We start from the raw sequence: 26,486 nt of genomic DNA on the forward strand, positions 1-26,486 counted from the left end.
TCTGGTGAGCGCCGGCAGTTGCGTCATCCGGTAGAGCCGGAAGTGCGGCGGCTGAGCGGGGATAAGGGGGAGTGGGAAGGGGAGGGAGAGGAGTCGGGCTGAGCGCCCCGCCCACCTCCCAGCCCAGATCTTAGCGCGCATGCGCCGGCGTCGTCCCCGCCCCCTTCCCCCCCTCCCGCCATGGCTCGCGAGCTCATCGGCCCCGCGCTGCCGCCCGGCTTCCCGCGCTGCGCCGAGGCGGACCCGGATGAGGACTTCAGCCAGGGTAAAGGCGCGAAGCGCCGCCCCGCGGGGTCAACGGCTCCGGGGCTCCCCCGGGTCCTGCGTTCCACCCCCCTCCCACTCGCCTCATCCCCCAGCCGTTCGATTCCGTTCAGGGCCGGGCTTGAGTTTCGGGGACGGCTCCCCGTTCCGCTACGGGGATACACGAAGGACGTGTGGCAGGGAAGGAAGGAAGTGGGGGGTGTCCGCCGCGTTTCACCTCAGCGCCGCGTCAGGTAGCGGGGAGGGGGATGACGACGACATGACAGACGAAGCGCGTCCCCTCAGGGTCCCCGGTGTGTTCAGGTGCTTGAAAGGGGCCTGTGGAAGAGGAGCGGGGCCGCTCGGTGAGGCGGGGTAACGGGGGGGGGGGGGGGGGGTGGTCACACACAGCTCGGCCTGTGCCGGGGTGGTCCCTGGATGAAGGGGGGGGGGGGAGGGTTAATAGTGGCTTTTTTCAGGAAAAAAATCTCGTGTGATGAGGTACTACAGGCATGAAACGGTCTAAAGTTTTTGTTAAAAAAACCCGCTGTGTTGATTTGCTTATTATTTTCCTACTCAAGTCCCCTAGGCCTGTGTTCTTCAGTGGCTCTGAGTGTGAAGTTAGTGGGCAGGGAGAAAAAAAAAACGAAACCCAAAACAAAACGGCAGTTATGTCTTTGCGGCATATTTCCCTTTATCAAATCAAAACGCTTCACGAAACCATCGGTTTTTTCAGCCAGCTTTCCCCAGGATGCAGAACTGATGCTGTGGTGCCTCACCTGCCAGGGTCTCTAACGTTGAGAGGAGGGGTCCCATCGGAAGGGGGATCTCTCCAAGACCAGCTGGCTCTTCAGCTTCCCCCGCTTAAACTCTGACATGTTCTGCATCGATAGTATCTATGGAAGTAGCGGTTTGAGCGTTAGTACTCCCTGTCTTTAATCCAGCTTCAAGTCACTAGTATATATATTCAGTTTCTGGCAGCGTTTCAGTGAGCATTTGGTTGTTCCAAACAAAGCAGTTCTGATGGGAAACGTTTGCTGTGCTTGTCCGTTCTTCTCATTTTTTAGTCCAGAAGAGGGAGCAATAGGAAGAGAGAGCAAAGCTGCTGCCTTAGCTGACACCATAGCAACATCAAGCTCCAGGTCCGTAGCTTGGCTTTGTACTGAAGTCCTGACTACACGCTTGTCTGAGCTGATGCAGCCTTTCCTATTCATACCTGTGTTGATGGCTTATTCGCTTTCTTTCTATCAACATGCTGATACACATTGCGAGTATCTATATTGTGTATGAATCCACTGAACGAAATAAGTTAAACTTATAATGAGGCCGTGGTTTTGTGATACCAAGTGTTTTGGCAGCATCTAGCCTAGGTTATTCAGCCTCGTTCCTTCCAGCCCTTTCACCGGCCTTGTTGCCCTTCTCTGGACACATTCAAGGACCTTCACAGCCGCCTTAAATTGCGGGGCCAGAACTGCACACAGTATTCAAAGTGAGGCCGTGCCAATGGTGAATACAGCGGTATGATCACCTCTTTTAACTGGCTTGTTATACTGTGTTTGATGCACCCCAGGATGCGGTTTGCCCTCTTGGCTGCCAGATAAGCATTTGTCTTCCATCTGTGATACAGCATGGTCATGCTACATGTAGTGAACAAAATAAACGTGTGTTGATCCATTCTTAAATTTGCATTTTTTACATCTTTATATGGATTACATAGAATCACAGAATGGTTTGGGTTGGAAGGGACCTTTAAAGATCATCTGGTTCCAACCCCTGACATAACAGCTCTGTTAATAGTTGTAATTTTTAGCAGGTAAGAACGTGTGGTGTTTCACATTGTGAAACATGAACAGAGTTAAAAGCTCGGTTGTTCGTTTCCATGTGCATCCCTGCCTCAGAAGATAAGGGAGTAACCAAAGTGCCAGTTGCTGCTCTGCCTGTAGGTCAGCACAGGGGGAGCCGAAATGGACTTTGCCAGGAGATAACGATATCCATTGGTGTCAGAGAACGGACGCTACTCAAACCCTGCGACCCTTAATCAGGACCAGGATGGGAGGGAATGTAGTTGGACAGACTCAAAAGCTCATCCCTGGTAAATCCTTTACCTTTCCTTCTTCAGCTTGTCTCTGTCCAACCCATGGGACATGCTCATCTTCCGATTCTTCATCTCATGATGATTCTTTGAAGCTGGCCTAAATGTGCTCCTGCTAGAAGAATCGTACTTCTTTGGCCTGTTCGTCACTGCTGTGCTGTCCTTGTACCACCAGGAGAGAAATGCTAGGGAATGGCTAAAAATAACCAGAGATGTGGAAGGGGATTTTGTCTATTTCAGCATTGAGGCCACATTTGAACAGATGCATTGATGTGATATGTCTGAGTTGATCTATCACTGTTGCTGAAGGTGAAAGGCCCTACTCCTGTGTGTCCTTGAAAGGTTCCAGTGCCTTTCTGGTGGCATGATAGATTGCTTAGAATCGCCAAATACAGCAGAAATTAACCTAGCAAAAACAAAACAAAAACTAGTTTTCCATTTGGCTTCTGAATTGAATTGACTTGATTTTTAGGCAGATAGTCACCAGAGCCAGCTCAATCGAGAGGGAAAGTCAGAGCAACAGTAGTAGGATGGCCACTTCTAGCAGCTGTGAAACATTCACTTCAGTCTGATTTTAGATGCATCCTTGGCTCTGTTTCTCTCCTCTTTGTCCCCAAAACTTTCTTCTGGCACTTTCTTATCCGACTGTCCTGCTCTGACTTATTCTGAGCTCTGGCTACTTCCTTGCTTTCCTGTTGCTCTACCATTGCTACATCCATTTCTCTTCTTCGCCTCATTGGTTTTAGTTTCCTGACACTCCGAGCTCTCCTCCATTCCTCCTTTGATCTGTATCTTTCCACTTTTCCATGGCTTTCAGGGAATTTCATTCACAGACTTCTCATTAGGTCTTGGGCTCCCTCCTTACCCTTTCCTTTCTTTGCTCCCAGAATCTATGCTTAGCAATTCCCATTCCTTCCTCTCTACTCTTTCCTGCAGCTCCCCACCCTGATCCATAGCTGTAGCCTCGCTTGTGCTGATTCTTAGTGTCAGTCAGTACAGTGACCATAGTAATTTTTAATCCCTATTCTCCCAAGTCTTTCTCCTCCACTTCTTTCACCATGTCCAATGACTCTTCTTTCCCCAGGCTTTAAATGCTGTTTTCCCTTCATGAACCAGCTTCTGTCTATTTTGTTTCTAGTTGTCCTGCTTAGGCTGCAGTTCCACGAACAAAGAGTTCTTTCAGGGAAGTGCTGGATTTTGCAGTGTTATTTTTATGCCTCTTAAGTTTCCTGATCCAGTTTATTGCCTAGCCTACGCAAACAGTTGTGCCAGCTTAACGGAGAGGAATTGGGATAGAAAGCATGTGTGTTAGCCCTGATGTTGAACAACATGTCAGTGGGACCAGTATCCTTCCTTAAATAGTTTTGGTTTTACCAGTTTTTTCCAGCTCACAAAGCTGTTCCCAATTTCTCTCTCTGCGTCTCAGTTTGCTCCTTTCACTCCAAGTCCTTTCTCTTACCTGCATGCATTCAGAGCAAATGAAGCTCTGTTTTCATTGTATCAGGGCACCAGGTGGCTGGAGAAAGCTGTTGTATGGGTTTTGTCTGTTTTTTAAGTGCATTTTATCCAGTGGCGTTTCTCATACTAAAATGGGAGACTTCTTGACAGCAGTCTTTACTCCTATTTATTGTTCAGCTGTTGGTTCCCTCTCATCTTCAACTTACTTTATAGGCTCAGGTGTTGTGTTTTTTTTCTTCTTAGTGCTGAAATGGATTTGTGTGTCCTGGTTAAATTCTTTCCCATTAAAACAGAACACAAAATAAGTGGCAGATCCATCTGGATGCTTTGTGAGTAGTAGACTGTCCTTGTTCTGCATCGTGTGCTAAAGACGACTAAAAGCTTTATGAAGTTCCCTTGAAGGACTCAGTTTCTGCCTAGCCTTTGTCAGCTAACAATGGAACCTGTATCTGTATCGGGTTTTATTCTGCACCATCAAAAAGTTGTAGTTCTTTAACTGGAGATGTAATTTCCTGGTACCCTTCATTTATGTGGGTTTATTGCACTTCATCTTTTCATCTAATCCTTGACTATTCATAAAGCTAACAATGTCTTTTCTCCACCAAAATATCTTTCTCTCCTGTCAGTCTTGGACTCAATGCTTGAAATATTAAAAGGAGGAATGGTGTCTGTGTTTCAGGATGCTAAATCATCAGTAGGATCAAGTCTCTGTTTTATCAGATGGCTGTTTGTGCTGTGTGTGTAAACTGGTGCTGGTCCTGCATGCACTGCCCTGGGTCTGGGAAGGCCTCTTATTTTGGGACCATTGCTGGTCCTTGCTTACTCCAGCTGGCTCTGTGTTGACTGAGCCTGTGAGAGTATCTGTGATAAGTGTCTCATTTTTGGGGCATAAGCTACTTCTGGACCCGGTGTACATGGAACTATATCCAAATAAGTCTATAAAGAGCTGTGCCTGTTGGTGGGGACAGTGCCAGGAACAGCTCAGATCTGTTAGTGGTGTTAACGTCTGAATTTTTCCTTTGCTGGGATATCCCACAAGAGCTCCATTCACTGCCCCAGCTTTCCGACAGCAACAGTTCTTTGAAGTCTGAATGCCTAGACCATCCCTTTTTCAGCAGAGTACTTAAGTCTGTGCCTGCTGTTCATGCTTCGCTGAACTGGGAATAACCTTAATCGTTAAACCATTCCTAAAGCAGGTTGGCAATTAAATTCCACTAATCTATGGCCTCCCAGTCTGTGTATGTACAAATGATGTGATTCTTCACTAGTAAGCTTCAAATGCTTTATTAAGGTGGTAGTTTCTTTTAAATATACCAGTTTATACCATATGCATTGTAAATCAGCTGTTAGATGAAACAGGGCTTTCTAGTCCTGTTCCAGAAGACACTCATGTAGTAGGGGATTAGTAATGTACTGATTTAATTCAGGGGAGGAAATACGGTGCTGAAAAAAGTAACTTCTAGGAGTTTGTTTAGATATTTTTGCGAAGTGCTAAACAGAGCAATGATTGAATAACTTAATTCCAGATAGATACGTGTTTAGGGAATACCAAAATGGATCATACTCATTTGAAATGTTTAATAAGTATCCAAATAACTCTGGATGTTCAGTTGCAGGACCAGCACTGCCTCCAGGCTATAAAAGCAGCTGTAGCTCAGAAACTCCTGACAGTGATGATGACTTGGAATCTCTTCCTCTACCCAGAGACGCAAACAAAGAATCTGAAGAGGAGACAGAAGGAGATCCAGCATCCAAGTGAGCATGTTCTTAGGTTATTTGTATATTTACATTGCATTGCAAATGAAATGTATCTGCGTAAATGATGAGAAAGGAACAGTATTATATAAATAAAAGGGTAAAGTCTCTACCCATGTGAAACTTGATGATATGTTCTGCGTGTTCTTTGTGGTCAAGAATGGTCAGCTGACCTGTTTGACACCTGCAGTGGAATTAAGTTATTTAGAGCAATCAGATCTCTGTATTTACATGTTTTATTTTAGTTCTGCAATTAAAGTAATAAAATCCTTAATGTTTTGCTTGTTTATACTAAGGACAGACACCACTTATCTATGTAAGTATTTGGTACTTGAGTTTTGCCCTGTTACTTGTATACTACCTCTCATTGAGAGGTCATAAGAACTGTTTATGGGCGTGAATTTATGCATTCAATTAAGTCAACTCTAATGGAAAAAAACCCAAATTGTTTAACAAATAACAGGAGTCTGCACATGCTCTCATTTGGTGGGGTTGATTACTCACAATTGCTGTGTTAAGAACTTGAGTGTGTTTGTGCTAGGCCTTGTATATGTACTTGAAGGGCATTATGCTGTGTTAATGAGTGTTAGACTAATTATTACTTTTTTCTTGTTGTCTTATTCAAGAGTTTTTCAGTTAATTAGAATCGAACTGGGAAAAATACTAATCAAAATGCAGACAGTGTATAAAAATGGTGAAAGAAGTGTGCTGAATTTAAAATTACTTTGTGACTAGAAAATGGTATTTCAACATTATACTACTTTTTACAGCAAAAGCGTTCTTAATGTTTGTTTAAATGTCAGCATTTTTGCAGTGAAGCTTATGCTCCCAATTTTTTAATTGCTTCAAATTATTTTGGATCCTTTTGCACTGTTTCCTTGGTAACAGCAGGATATTTAGTACATAAGACTGAAATAATTTTATGGGGTTTTTTTTCCTTTTAAAAATGTAGATAATTGCTATGCATGTCAAGGTAATTATTAAGTGAAATTTTTGTATTTGCAGAAAGCCAAAAAGAATTCAGGAAGACGATGATGATGATGGCTTTTTTGGGCCTGCTCTTCCTCCGGGATTCAAGAAACAAGATGATTCTCCAGAGAGGTAATTAAAATGGAATTATATTCAGACACTTTTCTTTAAAACACAATTATTTTAGATGAAATATTTTGTGGCACTATTACAGAACACTTCAGTTGTGCACCTCAGATTCAGATGATTAGAATTGCTTCCTCCACATTCTGAGAACAGGAACAGCATTCCCTTGAAACAGAACACACAGTCCTCATAGTCCTGGTTGGAAGGTTGAACAGAAAAAGAAAAAATGTGAATTGTCTGAGTTATATTTTTGAATGTCAGATTTCTTCCATCTCTTACAATAGGTCTCAGATCAGTGCAGAAAAAACAAATTACAGGTACAAGGACCCGTAGCTCATTCCAGGCTGTGAGGGGGTAGGGCAGTTACCTTTTGTGTGGCGCAATACAATGCAGATTATTGGAATTGTCATTTGCTAGTGCACCAAGGATTATTGTTTATGTGTTTCCAGGTAGAAAACTAATCTGAACAGTGTAGGTTTCTAGAAAGCAAGCTGTCAGGTCTAAGCAAATAAGCATTATTTGTAGCCTTTATTAGGAAGCTTTCCATATGATTGCATGCAATTATAAAATACTTCCCCAAAAACCTATTTATGGATTTTCTATGCAGAACTTAACCATGTCCCACAGCCTTCTAGTCTTTACATCAATCTGTGCACTTCCTTCCATAATTTGAAATGATAATCCATTGTGAAATTGGTACTTCCAAGGGGACGCTTATTGAGGAAAGGTACAAGAGAGTCCCTTGAGAGAGTCCCTATTATCTTCCTTGGAGCAACAGGTAGCTGGTAGATAAAATAAATCAATACCTACCTGTCAGGTATGAGTGTTCAGTTCTAGGAAAGTGACTCAATTTGTTGTTGAGCTGTATATGTAGTATACCATCTCAAAGGAAATTTCAAAGTTGAAGTTTTTTTTAGTTTGGATAAATTTTTTATGATGCTTGGCAGCAGTTAGGAAAACAAGAAGTTATGTAACTAGGGCTATTTGGAAGTATCCTCTTTGTATCTGTTTGGTTACGCTTTGCTGTAATCGACAAACTCTTTCATAATTGTGGGTATCATGCTCAGTGGGCTCGTTTGATGCTTTGGTCCCAAGAGTAACTAATATTTTTTTCTTTTTCTTGCATTTCCTATGCATGATGTGTTATGTTAATTATGAAATTTAGGGAGTCACTAAAAATAATGTGATCTCTAATAAAGCAAATAAGTGCTTGTAGCTTTTAGTATCAGCAGAGGTAGCCTTCTTGCTTTCTTGATTTTTTTGACGTGACTACTCCTGTGGTAAAATGTTATGTCATAGTGTGCAAAGGAAAAAGGGAAGAAAAGAGGCAACTTGTGGTTTGAAGGTGTAGAGAGATGAGCAGTAACATAGGTGGTGACCCATCATATAATCGTAGTCTTTTGTATGCTCACCCAACTTTTATTTCTACTTAGCATCTTATTTCCAAAATGCTGGATAACTTGCATTTACATTCAGAGGGCAAAAGTCTGCTCTGTGTCTGTGAATACGAGAGTTTAAAGCAGTAAAAGGCACTTGCTAGTTTGTTGGGGCTTTTTTTGTCCTAGCTCACCATACTGCTAGTAGCATACCCTGAGAAAGCAGATTGAGCAGAGCTGGTTTGCACCCAGCCTGATTCCCTGAATAGGTGGGAAAGGTGTGATGTGTGGGAAGAGCCTTGTCTATCTTCCACCCCCGTACACCTGGCAGTCTAGTTGTGCTGACACACTGAGGCGTGTAAGCTGTGCAGGGTGTAGACACAATGCTGTTAACTGTCTCCCCGCTGCATTGGCTGTAGCGTTGAGCAGATTGCCAGCTGATGATCTAGCCATGAATAATTGAAACAAATGTAGGCTGTTTGTTTCAATGTATGGACATACTGTTTATTAGCTCTGTGTGCCATACTTCTTCTTTTCTAAAAGCTTTTGTTCTGTTACATCTTTTCCAGGCTTGTCAAAGCAACATATTAATGATTAGGAGCAGCTCATGTGGCAATGTGCAGCTTGTTAAAAATTGTTTGAATCATTCCAGCATAAAATATATATATATAAAGCAGATTTCCTTCAACTTTGGAAAGAATATTGCCATTTATCAATGTTAGATAGAAGTGCAGCACTTGTAAATATTCTGGAAGTATTCACACACCAAGGTAAAGAGTAAGGGTTATCTTAAAAGATTTCATGTTATACATAAGAAGAACACTCAAACACCCATCTTGAAATACACATTAGCAAGGACTCAGAGCCCAACAACAGGAAAGCCTTCTTTGCCATATATGACATCCAATCTTCCTTAAATGAAAGCTTAACTCATGGTAAGTTTGGGGTGGTTTTTTGAATGTGTATAGGTAAGTACTGAAGTTGCCAACAGCAGCAAAATGTGTTTAACAGTTTTATTTAGATTCACTTCACCTGTTCAGAGAGCCTTTGGACATCCAGGAAACTGTGAAGGATCATGTCAGCTATGTGCTGCCAAGGAAAGACCCAAGCAACAGGGTTATTCATGTGGGGGGAAAAAAAAGGGGGGCATAAAATGGAAAGTGTGGGAGGGATGAATATGGGAACCATTTTTCTATTCCTTGGAAGAGCCTTTGAGCTGTGACAGAAGCAAGGCAGAGTATTTGAGATCTGCTCTTTTTGACAAGTTGCGCAGATACAGCCCACAACATGGATGTTCTTATATATTTTAGTAGAAAGCTTTTTTTATAGTTTGGTTTAACTGTCTCTCCATGCAAAATAAAGGTACTTGTATACTAAAATAAAAGATTATTTTGGCCATATCTGTATAGGTTTAAATTCAATCCCTTTAAATTATATTTGGAATTTAAAATACGGTCATCTTAACAAGAAAGCAGTCAGAAAGGAACAGAGGCGAGTAAAAGCTGTTTCTTTTTTGCGGCAGCTAGAGGGGGGTGAAACTTCAAATTTAAAGCAGACCTCTTGCCTGGGTTTGAAACCTCACCAGTGCCCTTGTCCTGGCCTGAGCTCACATTAATTGCCTGTGTCTGTCTATCTGTGGTTGGCATTCTGGTAGGACTTTCTGCTTTTTATGTCCCCTCTTTAAATCCTGACAATAATATCACTACAGCAGGGCTGTACTGATTAGATTATGCAGGATTTAGTAGAAGACCATAATTAGCATAATTCAGTTCTTGTTGTGTTATGTTTGATCGCCCTAAAGCTCAGAAACATAATAATCATAATAAACAAAGTCTCTGCTGTTACAGTGTGAGGATACTGTCACTTGGATATTTCTTCAGGTGATAATTGTTTGGATTTTTAATTAGCTTTTATTAGCTTTAAAGAATATGATGGTGACTTATTAAGAGGAACTCATATAAAAGTCTTTTCAGTACTGCAGGCACAGTTTGTAGTATGCTTTGAACTGTTTTCACCATTGAAGAGAGATTCTCACCTTTCCATGTTCCTGGAGACAATTGATTATACTGCTTGCAGAGCTGCTGTGTAAAAACAAATCAGTGAAGTTACCTGGAATCACAAAACTTTTCTTCTCTTGTCCCTGCTTCAAGGGAAAATAAACTTAAAATCAGAGCAGATCACTGATTCTGTGTATTGAAGGACAGTGAAACTGTGGTGCAAGGCAAGAATGAACAAAATTGGCTTTGTTGCTAGAGAAGGAGAAGCGTATATTTGACCTCCCCCCTTTCATTGCACTTGAATCTGGTGAAGAAAGCTAGGGAAGAAAAAAGTGGATTCCTTTGACTACATGCTGCAACTTAGCTGGGATGCCAGAAAACCAGGAATCTGCAGAGGTCCTCCTGGAAAATGGAGAAACTCTTCTTATTCAGTTATTTCTATGGTGTGTGCATAGGGGGCACACTTGGCATAGGGAGGAAGGAGAATCACACTTCTCATCAACATTCAATTTTTATTTTTATATTAATCTATTACTTTCTTTTCCCTGCAGCAAACAGTGGCAGGCTGTCATTTAATTACTGTCCATGTCAGTTATGTTACTTCCTTCCCTCCTCCCCCCCCCAACGGAAAACCAAGATTTTTTATTTTTTTTTCCTCCCCTATCAAGGCCCATTATAGGTCCTGCATTACCGCCTGGCTTTAGGAAACCTTCACAGGACACCGGGAGTAGCAGATGTTCCATAGGACCGTCTGTTTCATCAGAATTCCATACCCAGGTTTGTGAAAACAGAAGCATTTTGGTTTAGTACAGGCTATCGGAAATGCTTAAACAAGTAGGAGCCCAAAAAAGTCTACTAGGCATACTTTTCAGCATGATAGTTTAATTTTAGACCAGAAAGTGTCTGGCATATTTTTGCCTGAGTCAAATACTGAAGCATAAATAAGCCTTAAAAAACAAAAAGGCTGGTCTGGTTTGTTGTGATTTTGCTGTTAGACAGATGATGTGCTCACTGAACACAAGAGATCTAGGCATCCTAAACTGCAGTCACAGTAATTCTTCCAAATGTTTTTCTGTGCTTTCTTTTGGTGTGATGTCCTTCAAAGGTGAACATCTTGGCAAAGTTCAAATTTGTAAAGACATTAAAGAAGTAACACAACCTGTTAGAATGAAAAGATTCACGTGTCATTCAAGCTTTTATTCCTTTGCTGATGGGCGAGCAAAATGATTGAATATTTTGCATATCTTCACATCCTTGAAAATGTTTATTAGTGGATGTATTAAATAAGTTTATCCAAAAGAATCCAATCAAGAATGATGCTACAGTGTCACTAATTGTTCCTATCAATAGCAAGATGATACCTGTAACTGGGACTAGGGCAGAGCAAGACAGTGACACTGACACAATTTTTTGGTTCATGTTTTTTGACTGTTCTCATCAAGTTAGGTAAAAAACTAGGTAGAAGTCCTATAGTCTAATCCCTAGCCGCAAAATAATGCATGTACTACTAAAGAACATTCAAGAATAAGATGTGTGATAAAATACAGCGAGAAGTACGGGGAAGATTCAGCTCCCTAAACATGGGCCTCTAGTACCATTCTGAGGGGTCTTAATTGTCTGCAGCGGGCTGGCAGATGAGGAGTAGTACCTTAGGGAAGCTTGCATCCTTCTTGAGCAGCACCTCTTAAGCCAGGCAGGATACCCTAAGACATCAAAAATGATACTGGATACCAGTGTTTGGGTAATTGAATCTCTCTCATGCTATGATGAACTAAAGATTAATTCCTTGTGAGAATTAAGTTATTCTGTTTCTTTCTAAAATACTTCCATTTTTAAGTTTAACTCCGAGACACTATGGGACATGCTGGGCATGCTAGACATGCCAGGAAGGATTGAGGCAAAGGCCGCTCTGGAACTTCACTTTTTTGATTAGTAGTTGCAAAGTATATCATTCTGCAGCCTCCTACAGTGAGTGTTGTCATAATCCTTCATGAAGAATGATTGTCTGACATTTTTAAGATACTCGTAGTCTTGTAACTCCAAGTAATGATTAAGCAATTTATCATAATGACAAATCTCTTGAGGCAGGGATGTCAAAACTGGTCTGCTTATATATTTTACAAACAAAAAAGTCTCTTTTCTTCTACATGGATCTTCTAGCATAAGCTTTGTTACAGCTATTACAGAACTTAGCTTATTTCATTATTTTCTCTTCCTAATAATGCTCTTGTTTTACCTTTGAATATGATGAGTACTTTTTTTTGTTTATTTTGTTTTAATTATGTAATTATTTTGTATTCTAGTACATCTTTAGAGGCAGCTTATTCCATGCTGACTCTTTGCTTTATATTGATTTCCCCTTCAAACTTGAGGGGAGTATTTTTCAATGTTTGTTTAATTTCATTTTGTTTGAGGCAGGTGGTAATGGAGTGAATTGAATTTAAGACTAATGAGAAAGGAAATGAGACATGCTTCTTCAATTAAAACTCAGCGTGGAATTTGTCTTTCATCCTCAACTACTTCACAATACAATTTATTATGAAAAGTCTTACATATTTGCATTTTTTATTTGTTTGTACACAGAGAGAGGGAAGTGGTTTACTGCCTTGTTTTCTCAAGATGGTTATTCCTCTTCCCTACCAGCTCCATCTTTAAAAAAGAGAGAGAGAGAATGCAGTCACCCCACTCTCTAAAAATGGAAGCGATATCACAGTAGTAGATAATTAGTGAAAGCTTGACTAGTAACTGTTTTTGAGAAAAACAACAAGAGAAATTGGTGTTACCACCTTGCATTGATGGTGTTTATAAATGAGCAGCTATTTCTCACCATCCTCAGACTTTCAGACCCATTTTGTGCAACTGGTCATACAGCCATTAAGTTTGCTAAGCCTCTTCTTGCACCTTGTGGTCCACAGCCATACATAGCTGTGTCTCTTGCCACCTGAAACTTGCCTTCCCCGCTGTTCATACCTTTGCTGACTCCTAAAGGCAGACAGGGCCAGCTGGCTTGGCTAGCTTGGAGCGGCATCATTAAAGCACGCCGGTTTCAGTAGCAAATGGCACACATAGGAGTAACGTGGCTCGTTTCACACCTGCTGTCTTCCTTAGCCCAAATCCCTCTACAGCAGTGGGATGCCAGCTGTGAGCAGCCTGCAGTATTAGGCTTGAACTCAGCGTAGCAGGATACCTTTCCTGCTCTCCTCCTCCTCTCACTCGTCCTCCATTCCCCATGCTCTCATTAGGTGACTCTTCTAGTGAGGTTCTGTACTCCGTTCTTGTATTCTCCACTGGGTCACCTCTGCCTCGGGCACCTTATTTTACGTAGAAGGTTCCTGATACTGTTTTTCCACTGCTCATCGCTCTTGAGCCCTTATCTTCTCAGATGGCATTGTATCTTGGTTCTAGGATGTCCACCTGGTGACCAAAGTTTGGCATGACAAATACAAGCCATTCCCCCCCACTTTCTTCATCCTTCATTTGAAACTTCTTTGCCACCATCTTATGTTCTTAAGTGATGCTCTGTGCTTCCTCAGTATACAGCCTTGTTGTCATCCTACTCCCATTGCTTTATCACCCACGTTCAGGCTGTAGCTAAATCTTTTCACTTTCATAGATATTGGGTACCTTAGCTTTGCTTCCAGGGCACTGTGCTGTCACCGTTTTCTGTCTAGTTCTGCCTTCATCCACTTCTGTACTGTTTTAACCTGGAGGGACCTGTGAGCTTTCTGTACAGCCCCTGGCATCCAGAAAGATTCTTATTACCATCTAGTTCCTTTCAAACTTAGTTTTTTGAGTCATTCTCCAAATAATTGCTTAGAATGCAACGTCAAAAGGGATCGAAGAAGCAAATGACAGAACCAGGAGATTAGACTGGCAGATACTATACACCCTGACACGTTGTATCGTGCCTGCCACTGTGCCCTGGCTTGCATGTTAATCTTTCTAGCATCCTTACAGAAGCTGAGCTCAAGACAGTTCTGGCAGTGCGAAATTGTGATCCTTATTACAGAGATGCATCCAAATGTTGCTAGTGATGGTAAAGCCTAAAGTATCAAAGATGTATGCGTGTGTGTTTCGAATTTACCTATGGCCACGGAGGCTACGTGGCTGCCTGCAGAGCCATGTAAAGTAGCGGGACTTTGTGTATTGCTACTGCGTTTACCAGTGGTTTTGCCTCAGACTAGAGATAGCGCTTTTGGAAACAGGGAGACTAAGTATCCATGTTAAAGTGCTAGAACAGGTCTAATCTGGAGTTTTAATCCAGGTTTTTGTTCTCTGACTGGTAGATGCATTGCATTAGGTTTATATGCTCTTCTAGACAAAATCATTCTAATCCTATGAAGCTAAAGTGTTTCTTGATGGTCTTACTACTGTGGTTGAGAGAAATGTTTTATTTTTGGAAGGTAACAGATAGTAGTGAGGACGAAGACAATCTTATAGGCCCAATGCCTGCGAAAGAACCAGTGGAGTCTGATGTGACTAAAGAATTTGAACGCAGAGCTCAGAGAATGAAGGAAAAACTTACTTCAGCAGAAAGCGTAAGTTGGATTTCTTAACTTTTAATATTTTGTTGATGGAGTGTATTTGTGTTTTTCTTCGCCTATTTCTGTGTGAACCCAGTTGCAGTTCTGCTTGGGATGCTAAGTCTTTGCAATTGTTAAGACAAAGAAAAATCCACAATTTTTGCTGGAAGCTAAGAGATTCAGACAGCAATTTTTGATTATGCTTTTTTTAATCACACACCACCACCCCCCGCCTTTCTCTTGTAAAGGATGAACCCAAGCAGGTTACCAGGGAATTGTGGATGACAGAACTTCCACCTGAATTGAAAAGCTTTGGATTTGGCCCAAGAACATTCAAGAGAAGAGCTGATGACAAATCGGGCGATAGATCTATTTGGACAGATACTCCAGCTGACAGAGAGAGAAAAGCCAAGGTGAGAATTTATTCATTCATATACACCTGCAGGCAGTATGCATGTTGTTGATGTTCTGTGGAAACAAAGTAAAGATATCCTGAACTGTTCAATGAAAATTTTTTTTCCATATTTTTTCTCTGTTATCAGAACTTACTAATTCAGGCTTTAAGGTAAAGGCAAGGAAATAATGATTTTAAGTAACACTGATATTAACTTATTCCTTCTCCCTTCTGCAGTAGTCAGGTACTCTGTATCAGCAAATGGAATTTCCAATTACAGTGTGTCCAGTTTCTTCTTTTATCAAGCTGAGCAAAAAATAGCCAGTGGCCTCTATCGTGGCCTCTACCCTTCAGATTTAATTAAATATGGATTTCCTTGCTTTTTACTTCAGACATTCTGATTACTATAGCATGTGATTTGCTTCTACTCATCAGGAAAGAGAAGAGGCAAAAAAGTCAACCAGTAAGGATAATGAAGAAATTGTATTATCTGGGAGAGACAAGAGACTTGTTGAGCAGGTGACTTCATACAATGTAAGTGTAATAGCAAAATGCTTCCTCTTCCTGCATTTCCTTTAATTCTTCACTCTTTTCTTCTGCTTCTCATTTCTAGCGCTGCTGGTTTCCATGGTGATGCCACTACAGTCTTCCCTTTTAGTGCCCAAACCTACTGCTGTTTAAGTCCTTAGAATGTTTGCCATAACTTCAACAAGAGCAGGGTTTGGGTCCTCAAGCTACTGCTGAAAACAATGTGACAGAATTGGGGTTTGTGTATATTGTCTCAGTTTTAGGTGATGTTTTCCTTAAGTTATCCTCATGTCAGGACATGGTTGCTGGGAGTAGACAACCTTAATTCAAATATTAGATTGCTTCACTGAATTACTAACATACCAAGAATAAAACAGTAGTAAAGATTTAACTTCTAGGACAAAATATGCCATTAACCCAAAGGAAGCTTGATGGGCTAAGCAGATCCATGCATTAATTACACCATGTAATTAATTACGTTAACTGCTCCTTACAACAGCATTATTACATGAAGTTTTCCTCAGTCTCTGCAGAAGCAGGTAATTTTCACAGGCAGATGTTGATTACGCACTTTTCTGTCTGCCAGCCCTGCCCACCAGAGTATATGGACTATTGCCTGCCTTATAGCTGTTCGTTGCGGTTCTTCCCTGATAGATGACCTGAAGTCTTACGGAAGGCAGTCTGGTCTCTTGGGAGTATAATTAACTTGAGAATTGCAGCCTTGGCTTATATTACATGATTGAAGTTTATCTGGCACTTTTAATAATTTATTTGTAGTTCATTAAATCACATGTCCCTCTTGACTTAGAGGCTTGCAAATCCAGAGCTGTTAGCATACTGTCTTAAATTTATTCTGTATTGTCTGTTTCTACTGTCATTATGAATATAGTAGAATAATTTGCATGTAAAACTACAGGGTTTGCTCTGTACCATTGCCAGAATAAAACATATATAGGCCTGTACTGTTCCTAAGGTTAATGGTGTTCTCAAAAAAAAAAAAAAAAAAAATTGAAGAAGGCATCTTGTTTAAGAACAAGGTTTCTTGGGTTGTTCTGTTGTTTGTTGTTTTTTAAATCAGCTCTTTTCTGGTTTTCAGGTGGGTGGTGGTTTTGTTTTGTTGTTTGTTTTTTTTTCTTTTAAAGTTTTTTCCTCTATTCTTTCTTATTTCTTTCTCCACTGACTTTTATCAAGGATACCTTCACAGAGCAGGAGCTTTAATTCCTAAACTAGCTTCTTACAGTTAATTCTTTCAGTGCTGATGTCATATACATTCTCTCTCTCTCTGGTGCAATTCTGTCAACACCGACACAGTTACACCAAGAATAAGTATTGTCCATTTTCTGTTTTCCATGAAAATCATTTCTTATGTCATGTATGAATGATTATTTGTACATGTGGTGAAGTAAGTATTTGCACAGGGAGTGAAGGAAAATGAACCTTTGGAATAAAGATCTTGTGTTTCTAGATGTGAGAAAACAGAGCTGCTCATCTTTTGTTCTTTCTGATGAGACAGTTGGTTTGGACCGATCTTTTGGCTGGTTTGTAATGATTTGAGAGTCTGAGAAATTGACTACTTAGGGAGACACAAATACACCTTGCCTGAGTAAAGTAGGGGCCACATAGTCTTGTGAGAACTAATCCTGCTTCTGTGTGAAATCAGCAAAAGTTTTCTGTTGTATTTGGGCTGGATCATGCTCTTTAATAAAGGCAACTGAAGTCCTTGATTTGGCAGAACACATGCTTTAGCTCAAACCTGTGATTTTTGTCCTGTGGGCTTGCACCAGCTGATTCAAATACTGAAAATTTAAAAGAGCACACATTAAAAACACAAAAGTGCATAAGAATAAGATCAAAAGGGTATCTAGCTTGTTCCTGCCCCTAGCAGTGACCAAAACCAGATGCTTAGGGGAAGCGTTTAAGAAACTGGGCCGGTACTTTGAGATACTTCTCTTGACATGTTGTCTGCATTTCTCTCTGCTAATAATGGCAGAGCAACTTTTATATTTCTTTGGCATTATTTTTATAACTTATCTCCACTGTCTGCAGAGATTCAACAATGTTATGGGTATCTTTAACGTCAGTGAATTATTAGTATTTTATTCTGCATAAACAAGATTACACGCACTTTCTGCTCTGTGTATGGTAAATCTTAACATTCTGTTTTACAGTTACTAAGCTGCCGCCTCTTTCTGGAATTTTTAGCTTTCCTAATTCCAGTCTGTCCATTTGGATTGTCTCTATGTTGTTGATATTTTGTAGCGCTTTTATTTCCTCTTCCTTCTTCCCATTTTTCCAGGAGTCAAAGAGGTCAGAATCTCTCATGGACATACACCAGAAAAAGCTGAAGAGCAAAGCATCTGAAGAAAAGAACAAACCTCAAGAAAGAAGGCCATTTGACCGAGACCAGGATCTCAAAGTCAATCGATTTGACGAAGCACAAAAGAAAGCCCTTATAAGAAAATCCAGAGACCTGAATACTAAATTTGAGCACAGTAAAGGCAATATGTTTTTATAACATAAAAGCATGAAGATTTTTTGAAGTGAAGTCATTTAGACTTTGAATACTTGATTTTTTAAAGTATTTTTCTGTAAATATTTGTATGCAAAATAAATACCCCGATGTTTAACTATTTTTCCCTTGTCTGTAAATACTCTGTTAGGGAGGATCATCTGTACTAAAACTGAACTGGTAAAGGAGAGCCCTGGTATAGAAAAAGGTAATGTAGATTTGCTACTTTAAAATGTTGAGAGAGAGATACGTATATATTTTGTTAGCATAAAAGTAATTAATTAAAATGGCTATTATTTTAAGGAGTTGTAGATTTGATCTTACAATGGAGTTGGCAGTTTCCCCCTTTCTCCTGCCATGCGTAAGATATTCTTGCTGAGCCTGACCTGAAGGCCATGGAAAAATCCCCTTTAGGCTCGTGGGCAGGACACTGCTTGACTGGAGTTCCTGCTGGGGTGTATAAACTCAAAATGGCAGCTTTTACGTCTCCCTGGTGCTTTTCTATGATTCTGTGTCTGTACATAAATACAAGTTGATATGTATGCTGTATAATTTCTGTACTATAGCAGGAAGAGCTCGTTGTAGCAGAATAAAACCTCAAGATTTGCAGATTTAATTATAAAATGGTAGTATATAAGAGAATATCTCATTTGAATTTCAATTTGTAGGGCGTATCATCAGGAAATCCATCTTTTTTAAGCAAATACAATGTGAAAAATCAAACCAAAATAAAGCTTTTGTCAGTTAATTTGCAGAGCAGAACAGCTCTTTGATATCAAAGGAAATAAATCTGACATTTAAAAAATCTACATCCATGTTTAGAGTTCTTTAGCTCTTCTGTGTGTGTGCGGAGCAGCTGAAGAGAGTTGTGTTCTTTAAAATTAGACTTGTACTTTCATCCTTTTTCTCTCAAGTAATGTTTGGGATCCTTTTTGAGGAGTTACTGGAAGTATCTATATATGAAAATAATTTTATATACGAGATGCTGGCAACTTGTTTGGAAGTGTGCCGCGTTTTGCGTGTTAAGTACCATGGGGTTCACTGTAATTTGGAAAAAGGCTACTGTAACAGACGGTGTCTGGGTCAGTTCATGTTAATAGAGCAGTGACCCAACAAACCCCAGAAATGAAGGGCTAAAAACTTGGTCTTATTTTATTGCACGTGTGTGTGAGCCCAAGGCACAGCCTCCGCATGCTGAGGAGAACTTTTAGTGTCGCAAACAAATGCTTACCGGTGATCTATTTAGATTCTGCTTTTTTGAATAGACAATTTATTTTGCCATCCAAAAAGTATGCTGCCTGCAGGAGGAAGAGGGACTGGTTTTGTATTGTGTTTTGGTTTTTCTTTAATCAGTTTTGACTTTCTGAGCCTTTTCATTTTGAGGTGAGAGGAGAGTTTAAACAACGGCTGTTTATTTTTCCTCCCCTAACCCAGACTTCTCTTAGTGCCTTGTGCTTTTTTGCCTCACCAAGCGAGGTCTCGCTAGATTTCTGCCTTCTGAGTTGTCCCCTTTTCCTTTTTGGGGAGCTCCTCCGCAGCTGGGGGTTAAATAACATCTCTAGCAATTCAGCAAATGTAGATTTCTTAATGGGAAAGGCAGTATTAGGAATGTTTTGGGGGGGTTTTAGGCAATTAAAGCAATAACAGGGTGAGCATCATGTGACTAGCTAAATCTTCATGGTCGATAAAAAATGATCCTCATGCCCACTTCTGGAAACCCTAGTGCCTTTAGAAATGAATTTATTGCCAGGTGTCACCTTAGGCAGAAAGAGGTGATTTCACAAGCACATCGTGCAGTCGTCGCTCATTCAGACGAGTCTGTGGGAGCGACGAGGGCTGCTTGTATGCAGATTTTGTTGTCGTTATGTGCTTCGTTTTCAGTTTTGTTCTGCGGTCCCTCCTCCTCCAAACTGAGGACCGGTCATCAGATGGCCAGATCCTGCCATCCAGCCCTATCCTTGCTGTTTGCTCGCTGCCCTCCCTGGCCCCGTCGCGGTTCTCTGCCCTCTCCAAGGACATATGCGGGACGTGCACTTCTAATTAGCGAAGCCTTGATGTGAGTGGGGAAAGTGTTTCATCTATGTCATCACTTTTAATTTTTTTTTCCACTCTGAAGCAGCCTCTCGAAGACTCGATGAAATCCGCGTTACAAACTTGAGATAGGGGGAAAGTGGAATTGTGGAGAGTTCCAATTAAGCTTTTCATTACTTTGTGTAAATTGAGTGAACTTTTGAATTGCCTTAATACACAAACTAATCTCGTCTTACCGAGGCCAGACCGTTCCCTCCGACGGTCATTAGAACAAGCAGTAACTCAGTAAATCACAAGCTCTGTAAGCTTTTGTGGGAAAAGATGAGCTGTCCTCTACAGTTTGGACAAGTTGTAAAGTATTTCTGCAGAGATGTTAGTGGGTGGCTTTTCAGAATCTTATTTGAAAAACCAGAATTTATTTCACAGAAAAGCCTCACCGTAATTACTATGTAACGTTTCTGGTAACTGGCTCCCGACACAGATTTAACGGATTCTGTTGCTATTCTGCGCCGCCAGCCTGCGTTGCAGCATATTGATTCCAGGCACATCAGGAAACTCTGTTTTGTGGAAAAAAAAAAAAAAAAAAAAAAATGCCAGGGAGGTTTTCCTGGATGTGAAAAGCCCATCGGCCTAGATTTTAAAGCGCTTGCCTTTGTTTTGTGCTGGCATAGACATCCTTTATTAATACTGATGTTAAAAATTCCTGCAAGAGTCGGGTCCCCTCCTTCTGAAATGCCAAGCAGGTGTGGAATTTATAGTGAAGTCAATAAAATGAAGCCTTTTGGGGTGGGCGCATGATAAATTGAATGTGCAAGAGGAATTTTAAAGAATATTATATGTTAATAACAAAAAAAAAAAACAACAAACCACCACAAACCCATTGAGTCTGCTGTTACCAAGGAACAGTTAAAAGTAATAAAGACATTTCAAGAAGACTTACTGATTTCTTTGTGTGTATCTTCAGAACCAAATATTGAGCTACCGTGCTGTTCGATCTGGAAGATTTTGTTAGAACATGGTATAGCAATACTCTCACCTGAGGAAAATCTCTGCTCTTCTGATTTAAACACCTATTTATGGAGAGGTTTTTTTTGCTTCTGCTGTTGCAGTCAGTGGATGCACTGTGCATGTTGGATGAAGTGCATTTCCCAAATAATAAACAACAGAAATGCATTTTATTTAGGGCTTTGATGGTGTCGTGTTGATGGCACAAAAGTGGCATTGTTGAAATAGCTGTCTTCTCAAAAGAAATGTTGAGATGAAACATTGATGTTTCTGTCCAGTAGAAAAGGGGTTTTTCCACATAAAAGAAGTTTCAAAATGCTCCAGAGGGCTCCAGGAGTCCAGGGCTGCTCCTGCTTGGGGGCTTGTTTTGTTTTGGAAATGTAAACTTAGTTATTTCTGTCCAGCCAATTATAAATTGTATGTTGATTCAAGGGTAATATAGTATTAAAAATCAGAATCTGTGAAAACTTTCTGTACATTCATCCTTAACTTCAGCCGCCCCACCTGCATACAGCGCATAGAGTTTCTAATTGCGCAAATACCTAATTCTCTAATTAAAAGACAGGCATGCGATTTTCTGTCCTTATGAATTGTGTGCAGCGTTTATACACGGGGGAAAAAAAAAAGGTTATGCGATATTTTTCAGCCAACAGCTTTAGATTTTTCTCCTGTGCTCACTAATGAAGATGGTGCCTTGTTACCCGATGTCCGTGAGGAACACAAGCGTGGGCACTGGTTGTGCTCCCATAAAATGCATCTTCCTGGTGCTTCTAGCCATGGCAGCCGAATGAGAAGTGGCGACCCTCCACAACAACTCACCCAAATGTGGCATTTCTGTTCTTTTCAATCGTGATGTGAAGGCTGAGGTGTTACCTGTGCAGAGATGATCTTTTCACAGCAGCAGCTTCTGCGTCCTCCCGTAGTGGCCGTCACCGCAACAGGCAAAAGCCCTTTCTCCATCGCCTCATCTTCGTTCCTTGTGGTTCCGATCATCTGTTTTCTTACACCTGTCTTTAAACCAGTAATAAGTCCTAATGCTCTTTGAAATTATACCCAGTTTGAATCAGCATGGCAAATTAAAAAAAAAAAAGTCTAGAGTGGGAACTTAAGGTCTCTAGGAGACAGCAGCACAGACTGTCACTTCAGCAGGAGCGGCTGCAGCTGTGACTTCTTCCAAGTAAGCAATCCAAACATAAATATTCAAAAGCAGTTCTCATAAAAGCAGACTTCAGAGGGAGGGGAAAAAAAAAAAAAAAAAAAAAAAGTGGCCGGCCCAGGCTCTCAGCTGCTTAACATTGCAATCCCTCGCTTCACTTCATAGGGCTGTAGCCACTTGTGCTTGCAGGTGTACACCTGACCAGGAGTTTGACAACTCCCTGGCCTCGGGGCAAAACGCATCTTCTTGCTGTTCTTTCCTGACTGTCTCTCTCTCGGAGCCTTGCTCCCTGCATTTGCCAGTACCCGAGCTGCTACAAAACGCTTGATGTACATCGACAAACGCTTTTTGCTTCGTCTTAACTTGCGTGAGCCCTGGAAGAGCCACTGCCGCTCTCCCCGTCGGAGTTCCTGGTGGCCTGGGTCTAAGAACCAGCCAACTGCAGAGTTTTGCAGTTTTGTTTGGTTTTGAGTTTTGTTTTCTAGGAGCCATTCTTAGATCTTGCTGGCCTGTGTGGGGTTGTCACCCATCACCAGCTTAGGGTGATGAAGGAATTTGCCTGAGCCGAGCCACGATGGGGAGAGGAGAAGTGTTGAGTTATTACATCGGCCTCGGCTCACGGAAGAGAAGACCCTTTGCCCACTGGAGTTTGATAGTGGGGTTTATGGTAGAGCAGCAGAGCTGTGACACCACCCCGAACCCAGCAGCCACCCTGGTTAAGTCCGTCAAGCCAGACTTTGGTTCAAACACGAGAAATCCTGGAGGAAGAGAGCCCCACGGGTATGTATCTGCCTTCCTTCGCCTGAGCAACAGCCCCGTCGCTCAGCAGGACCCTTCTCCGCATTAGCCATGCCCTTTCCTGGAGGAGAACCTCTTGAAGACACCTCTCCTCTTCGATGTCTGGCCAGATGGTCCCAGGGGCCTCCCGCAGTCATTCACTGTTGGGCTGGATCCAGTCTGGTTGCTTGGCTCTGTGGGCATCTCTTAAGAAGAGAAGGGGTCCAGTCATGTGGCCGGCATCCGACAGTCAACCCAACGTAGGTTGGCCTAAGTCCACCACGACTTACTAATTTTTTTAAGCATCTCTGAAGAAGCAGTCTCCAAAGTGAGTGCTCGGAAACCGGCGTGGTGCGTGTTACGGAGCTTGGGGTTTGGGGCTGAGAAGGTCGTTAAAAGCCCCGTGAAGACACCGGGGTTGTCTCCCTGGTCAGGGTGCAGGGACCCACCAGAGCTCACGTGTCCACCCAGCCCATGCTAAAACTCAACCATCCCCTCCCTCCCTGCAGCACCTCAGCGCTGAGGCTGGGAGGATTTCCCTGGGGCACCTGAGCCCACCACCACCCCCAAAATCACCCCCAGCAGTGTCCCCCCTGTTGGTCCCAGGGAGGTCCCGTGTTGCTGCCTTGCCAGCCCCCATCCTTGAACCGCCACGGCATGAGCTGCCCCACAAAGCCAACCTCCGTCTCCTCCTAAGAGTACTAGGAGATGCTGAAGACACAAACGTGTAGTACCATAAACTCTGCCTTTAAAGGGAATTCTGGTGTGGCTCCTCTTTCTTGCCCATGTTGGTTATAGATAAATCCGAAACTGCACTGTTAAAACCGCAATGGCTGTGCATGTGGTTAGGACACCAGATTTCAATCCCACGCGACACATCTCTGCGTGGCTTTCATTCCCATCGCTGGCGACATACTTTAATCGATGTTTTCCACAGGTCACCTCCCCTCGAAAAGGCAAATAGCCCAAAAAAGCTGGAGATGCACAAGCTTGAAGGAGCAAACAGGCTAAGATGCCATTGCCTGTGGGACATAGAGGTGATCTGCTAGTAGAGGCAAAGGCAGACGGACTCCCAAATTGCCCGAGAGCAACCAGGATTGACTAACGCAGCAATTAGCACTCTGCCGCTCTTTAACCCTCAGGTTCCAAACACCCTCCTGAGTTTTTTTCCTCTAACACAGAGCAAGGTCCCAGGAAGAGCATCCCCAGGAATCACAGCGTGAAAGGGATGAAGTGACACAAATAAAAAGGAGCAAAACCACCGAGATGCAGCTGGTGGCCGGTGTTTGCAGTTCCTGGGGCTCTTCACCATCGCTGCTTTAGTCATGAGTAAATCAAGACCGTGGTTGTTACCGAGATTGAGTTTCTTTCCACTTGCCGCGGATCCTGGAGACCTGTGATTATATGTATGGATCTCAGTTTTCCTTTTAGAAAGCACTGTGTTCGTAGTCCTCGGGGTGGTTGGGCACAGCTAAGCTCAGCGGTGCCTAACAGCCACGGAGCTGCAGCCCTGGCAGCGGTGTTCTTCTAGGCGTTTATTTGCTATTGAGAGGCACACCCTTGGAAACTGAAGAGGTTTTCCTTTTTCTACACACTTGACATATAGATATATGTATGTAAAAAAGCTCTTGTAACCTACTCGCTCCCTTTTGGCAAGAAAAGGTTTGTGAGGGCTTAACACGTCTCCCCATGAGCCGCAGGATGACAGTGTTGGCTGTGGCACCAGGCCTTAGCTGAAGCTAAAACAGCTGTTGCAGAACATAAAAATTGTGATTGTAATTCTCCCCAGCCTCTAAATGAAATGACAGCCTTTGGGACCACACTTGGGATGCTGTAGACCTGCAGCTATCTGCAATTCTAAATAGCGACGCCCAATATTTTCTGTTTAACATAAATGGTATATTCCTTAGAATACATGCAGCCCTAATACCTCAAAAAGTTTAAAACTCTTCCATAAAAGGTTGCTCCAGATAGGTAAAAAATTTCCCTATTATTTTCTTCTCTGCAGTTTAGTCTAAAACTTATTTTACTTGAGTCTCTGTCTTGTAATGTCTTGTAAAGACTTTCTTTGGTGTAATATCTTGCAGAGCTTTGCAACGCACTTTCAACTTCATCTCCAGTGGTAGAGCATTGAAGATAGGTAGACTTTCTTTGGGTGGTATTTTCCAGCAACTGAAACTATCGTATTGTTTCTGTGTCCTGCCCTACTTCGACGTTGTTCATTACAAATTTGTTCATTACAAATGCAGCAGAAGAAATTCGAGACTCGAGGATGGCCACCCCTTGGTCCCCCTTGGCAGCCCAGTAGACTGTTTGCTCCTCAGCCTTGTGGAAGTCCCGTGCGGTAAAATCCCCTCCTGGTTCACTCCTTTGATTAATATTGCCTCCTAGTGATGGCTGACCTTTATGAGGGAAAAAGCATGGCATTCTTATGTCTGTTCAAAATCTGTAGATCTGATTTTACCTTTTTCATATTAGTGCAATCTGTGTATTTTGTGGCAAACCTGCATCCCCACTGGGCGCTCAAGAGCCCAAAGCAAGAAAAGCTTAAGACCTTTGAAAGGAAAAATTCCCCTCTTTAGAGCTGTGATGAATTTGAAGGTTTGGGGGATTTCTGCAAAGCTTCAGATCTGTCCTGCTGTGCTGAGAATTGCTTCTTCTGAGCAAGCTGGTCTCCCCATCTGCCAGAGGAGCCTGCCGCCCCATCCTCTTCGTCCCTGACGGCTGATCAGGGTTGAAGACCACTAATGGCGTGTGGACATGTACGTACACACACACACGTGGTTGCCCTTGCACGCACCATCCCCTAGGTCATCCCTGACCCCCTGTTCTCCCCGTTGCTGGTACCTGGACATGCAAGCCCCCAACCTGCAGCCCCGCTGCAGCTGTGGCCCATCATCTTGTCCTAAATACCTTCAGGTGTTTCTCCATGACCCAAAAGAAGGTCATGTGCATGCTCTGCAGGGCTCTCACATCATTTTGTGCTTCTCATCAGAGCTCTGTTGCTGCTGGAGCTCTCGTCTCCCACGTGATATCCTCCCACAAAGGTGGTTTTCTGGGGATATAGTGTTGCCCACAGCCACAAGAAAGATGTTAGATATGGGAGCTCCTGAACGCCATTCATCATTCAGAAGGGGACTCCCACGGTGCTAATTACTGTGGTTTTGAGTTGTGTTTCTTGGCATCTTCCTCTTCTGCCTGCATTTCCCCTCTTCCCGTTGCACGGAACATGAGGGAGTTGTGGATGACGTGAGATGCTGACCTCGTGGACCCTTCAGGCAGGCACGGCTGACAAGAAGGACACAATGGGGTCAAATGAGAAGGACACGATGGGGTCAAATGAGTCAGCCATATGCTGCTAAGCCACGGGAGCATGAGCTGCTCCCTCCCTGCTGCCTTTTGCAGCAGGCTGGCCCCGTCTCAGCAGCAGTCAGGGACGGATGCTGCACGGTGCTTGGCAAGCGCGATGGGGACTGGGTCTGCTCCACCTCACCCGGGGCTGATCTGACCATGCAGGAGGCCTGGAGAGCATTTACACTGAGGCCGT

General features: G+C 42.4%; 1 protein-coding gene across 2 annotated transcripts; it reads left to right on the top strand.

Annotated features, from left to right (window-relative positions):
• The first annotated feature begins 172 nt into the window (after positions 1 to 172).
• On the top strand, positions 173 to 18,718 carry GPALPP1 (GPALPP motifs containing 1). Of its 2 annotated transcripts, none has more exons than XM_049815966.1 (8): positions 173 to 265; positions 5,404 to 5,548; positions 6,554 to 6,649; positions 10,685 to 10,793; positions 14,420 to 14,554; positions 14,788 to 14,952; positions 15,369 to 15,467; positions 17,758 to 18,718. In XM_049815966.1, the coding sequence occupies exons 1-8, from the start codon at positions 181 to 183 to the stop codon at positions 17,974 to 17,976; spliced, it is 1,053 nt and encodes a 350-aa protein (XP_049671923.1). In that variant the 5' UTR covers positions 173 to 180; the 3' UTR covers positions 17,977 to 18,718. The 2 variants fall into 2 exon arrangements, with proteins under 2 accessions (XP_049671923.1, XP_049671924.1); XM_049815967.1 differs by lacking the exon at positions 173 to 265 and adding an exon at positions 315 to 608.
• Positions 18,719 to 26,486: the final 7,768 nt, after the last annotated feature.

This window comes from Accipiter gentilis, chromosome 13 (assembly GCF_929443795.1).
Source record: "Accipiter gentilis chromosome 13, bAccGen1.1, whole genome shotgun sequence".
NCBI classification, from domain to species: domain Eukaryota; kingdom Metazoa; phylum Chordata; class Aves; order Accipitriformes; family Accipitridae; genus Astur; species Astur gentilis.

Excerpts from the sequence above, each read along its gene's own strand:
- GPALPP1 (XM_049815966.1), top strand. The coding sequence starts at position 181 with ATGGCTCGCGAGCTCATCGGCCCCGCGCTGCCGCCCGGCTTCCCGCGC. Across the intron at positions 14,555-14,787 it reads AACTTACTTCAGCAGAAAGC|GATGAACCCAAGCAGGTTAC; the intron begins GTAAGTTGGATT and ends TCTCTTGTAAAG. Across the intron at positions 15,468-17,757 it reads AGCAGGTGACTTCATACAAT|GAGTCAAAGAGGTCAGAATC; the intron begins GTAAGTGTAATA and ends CCATTTTTCCAG.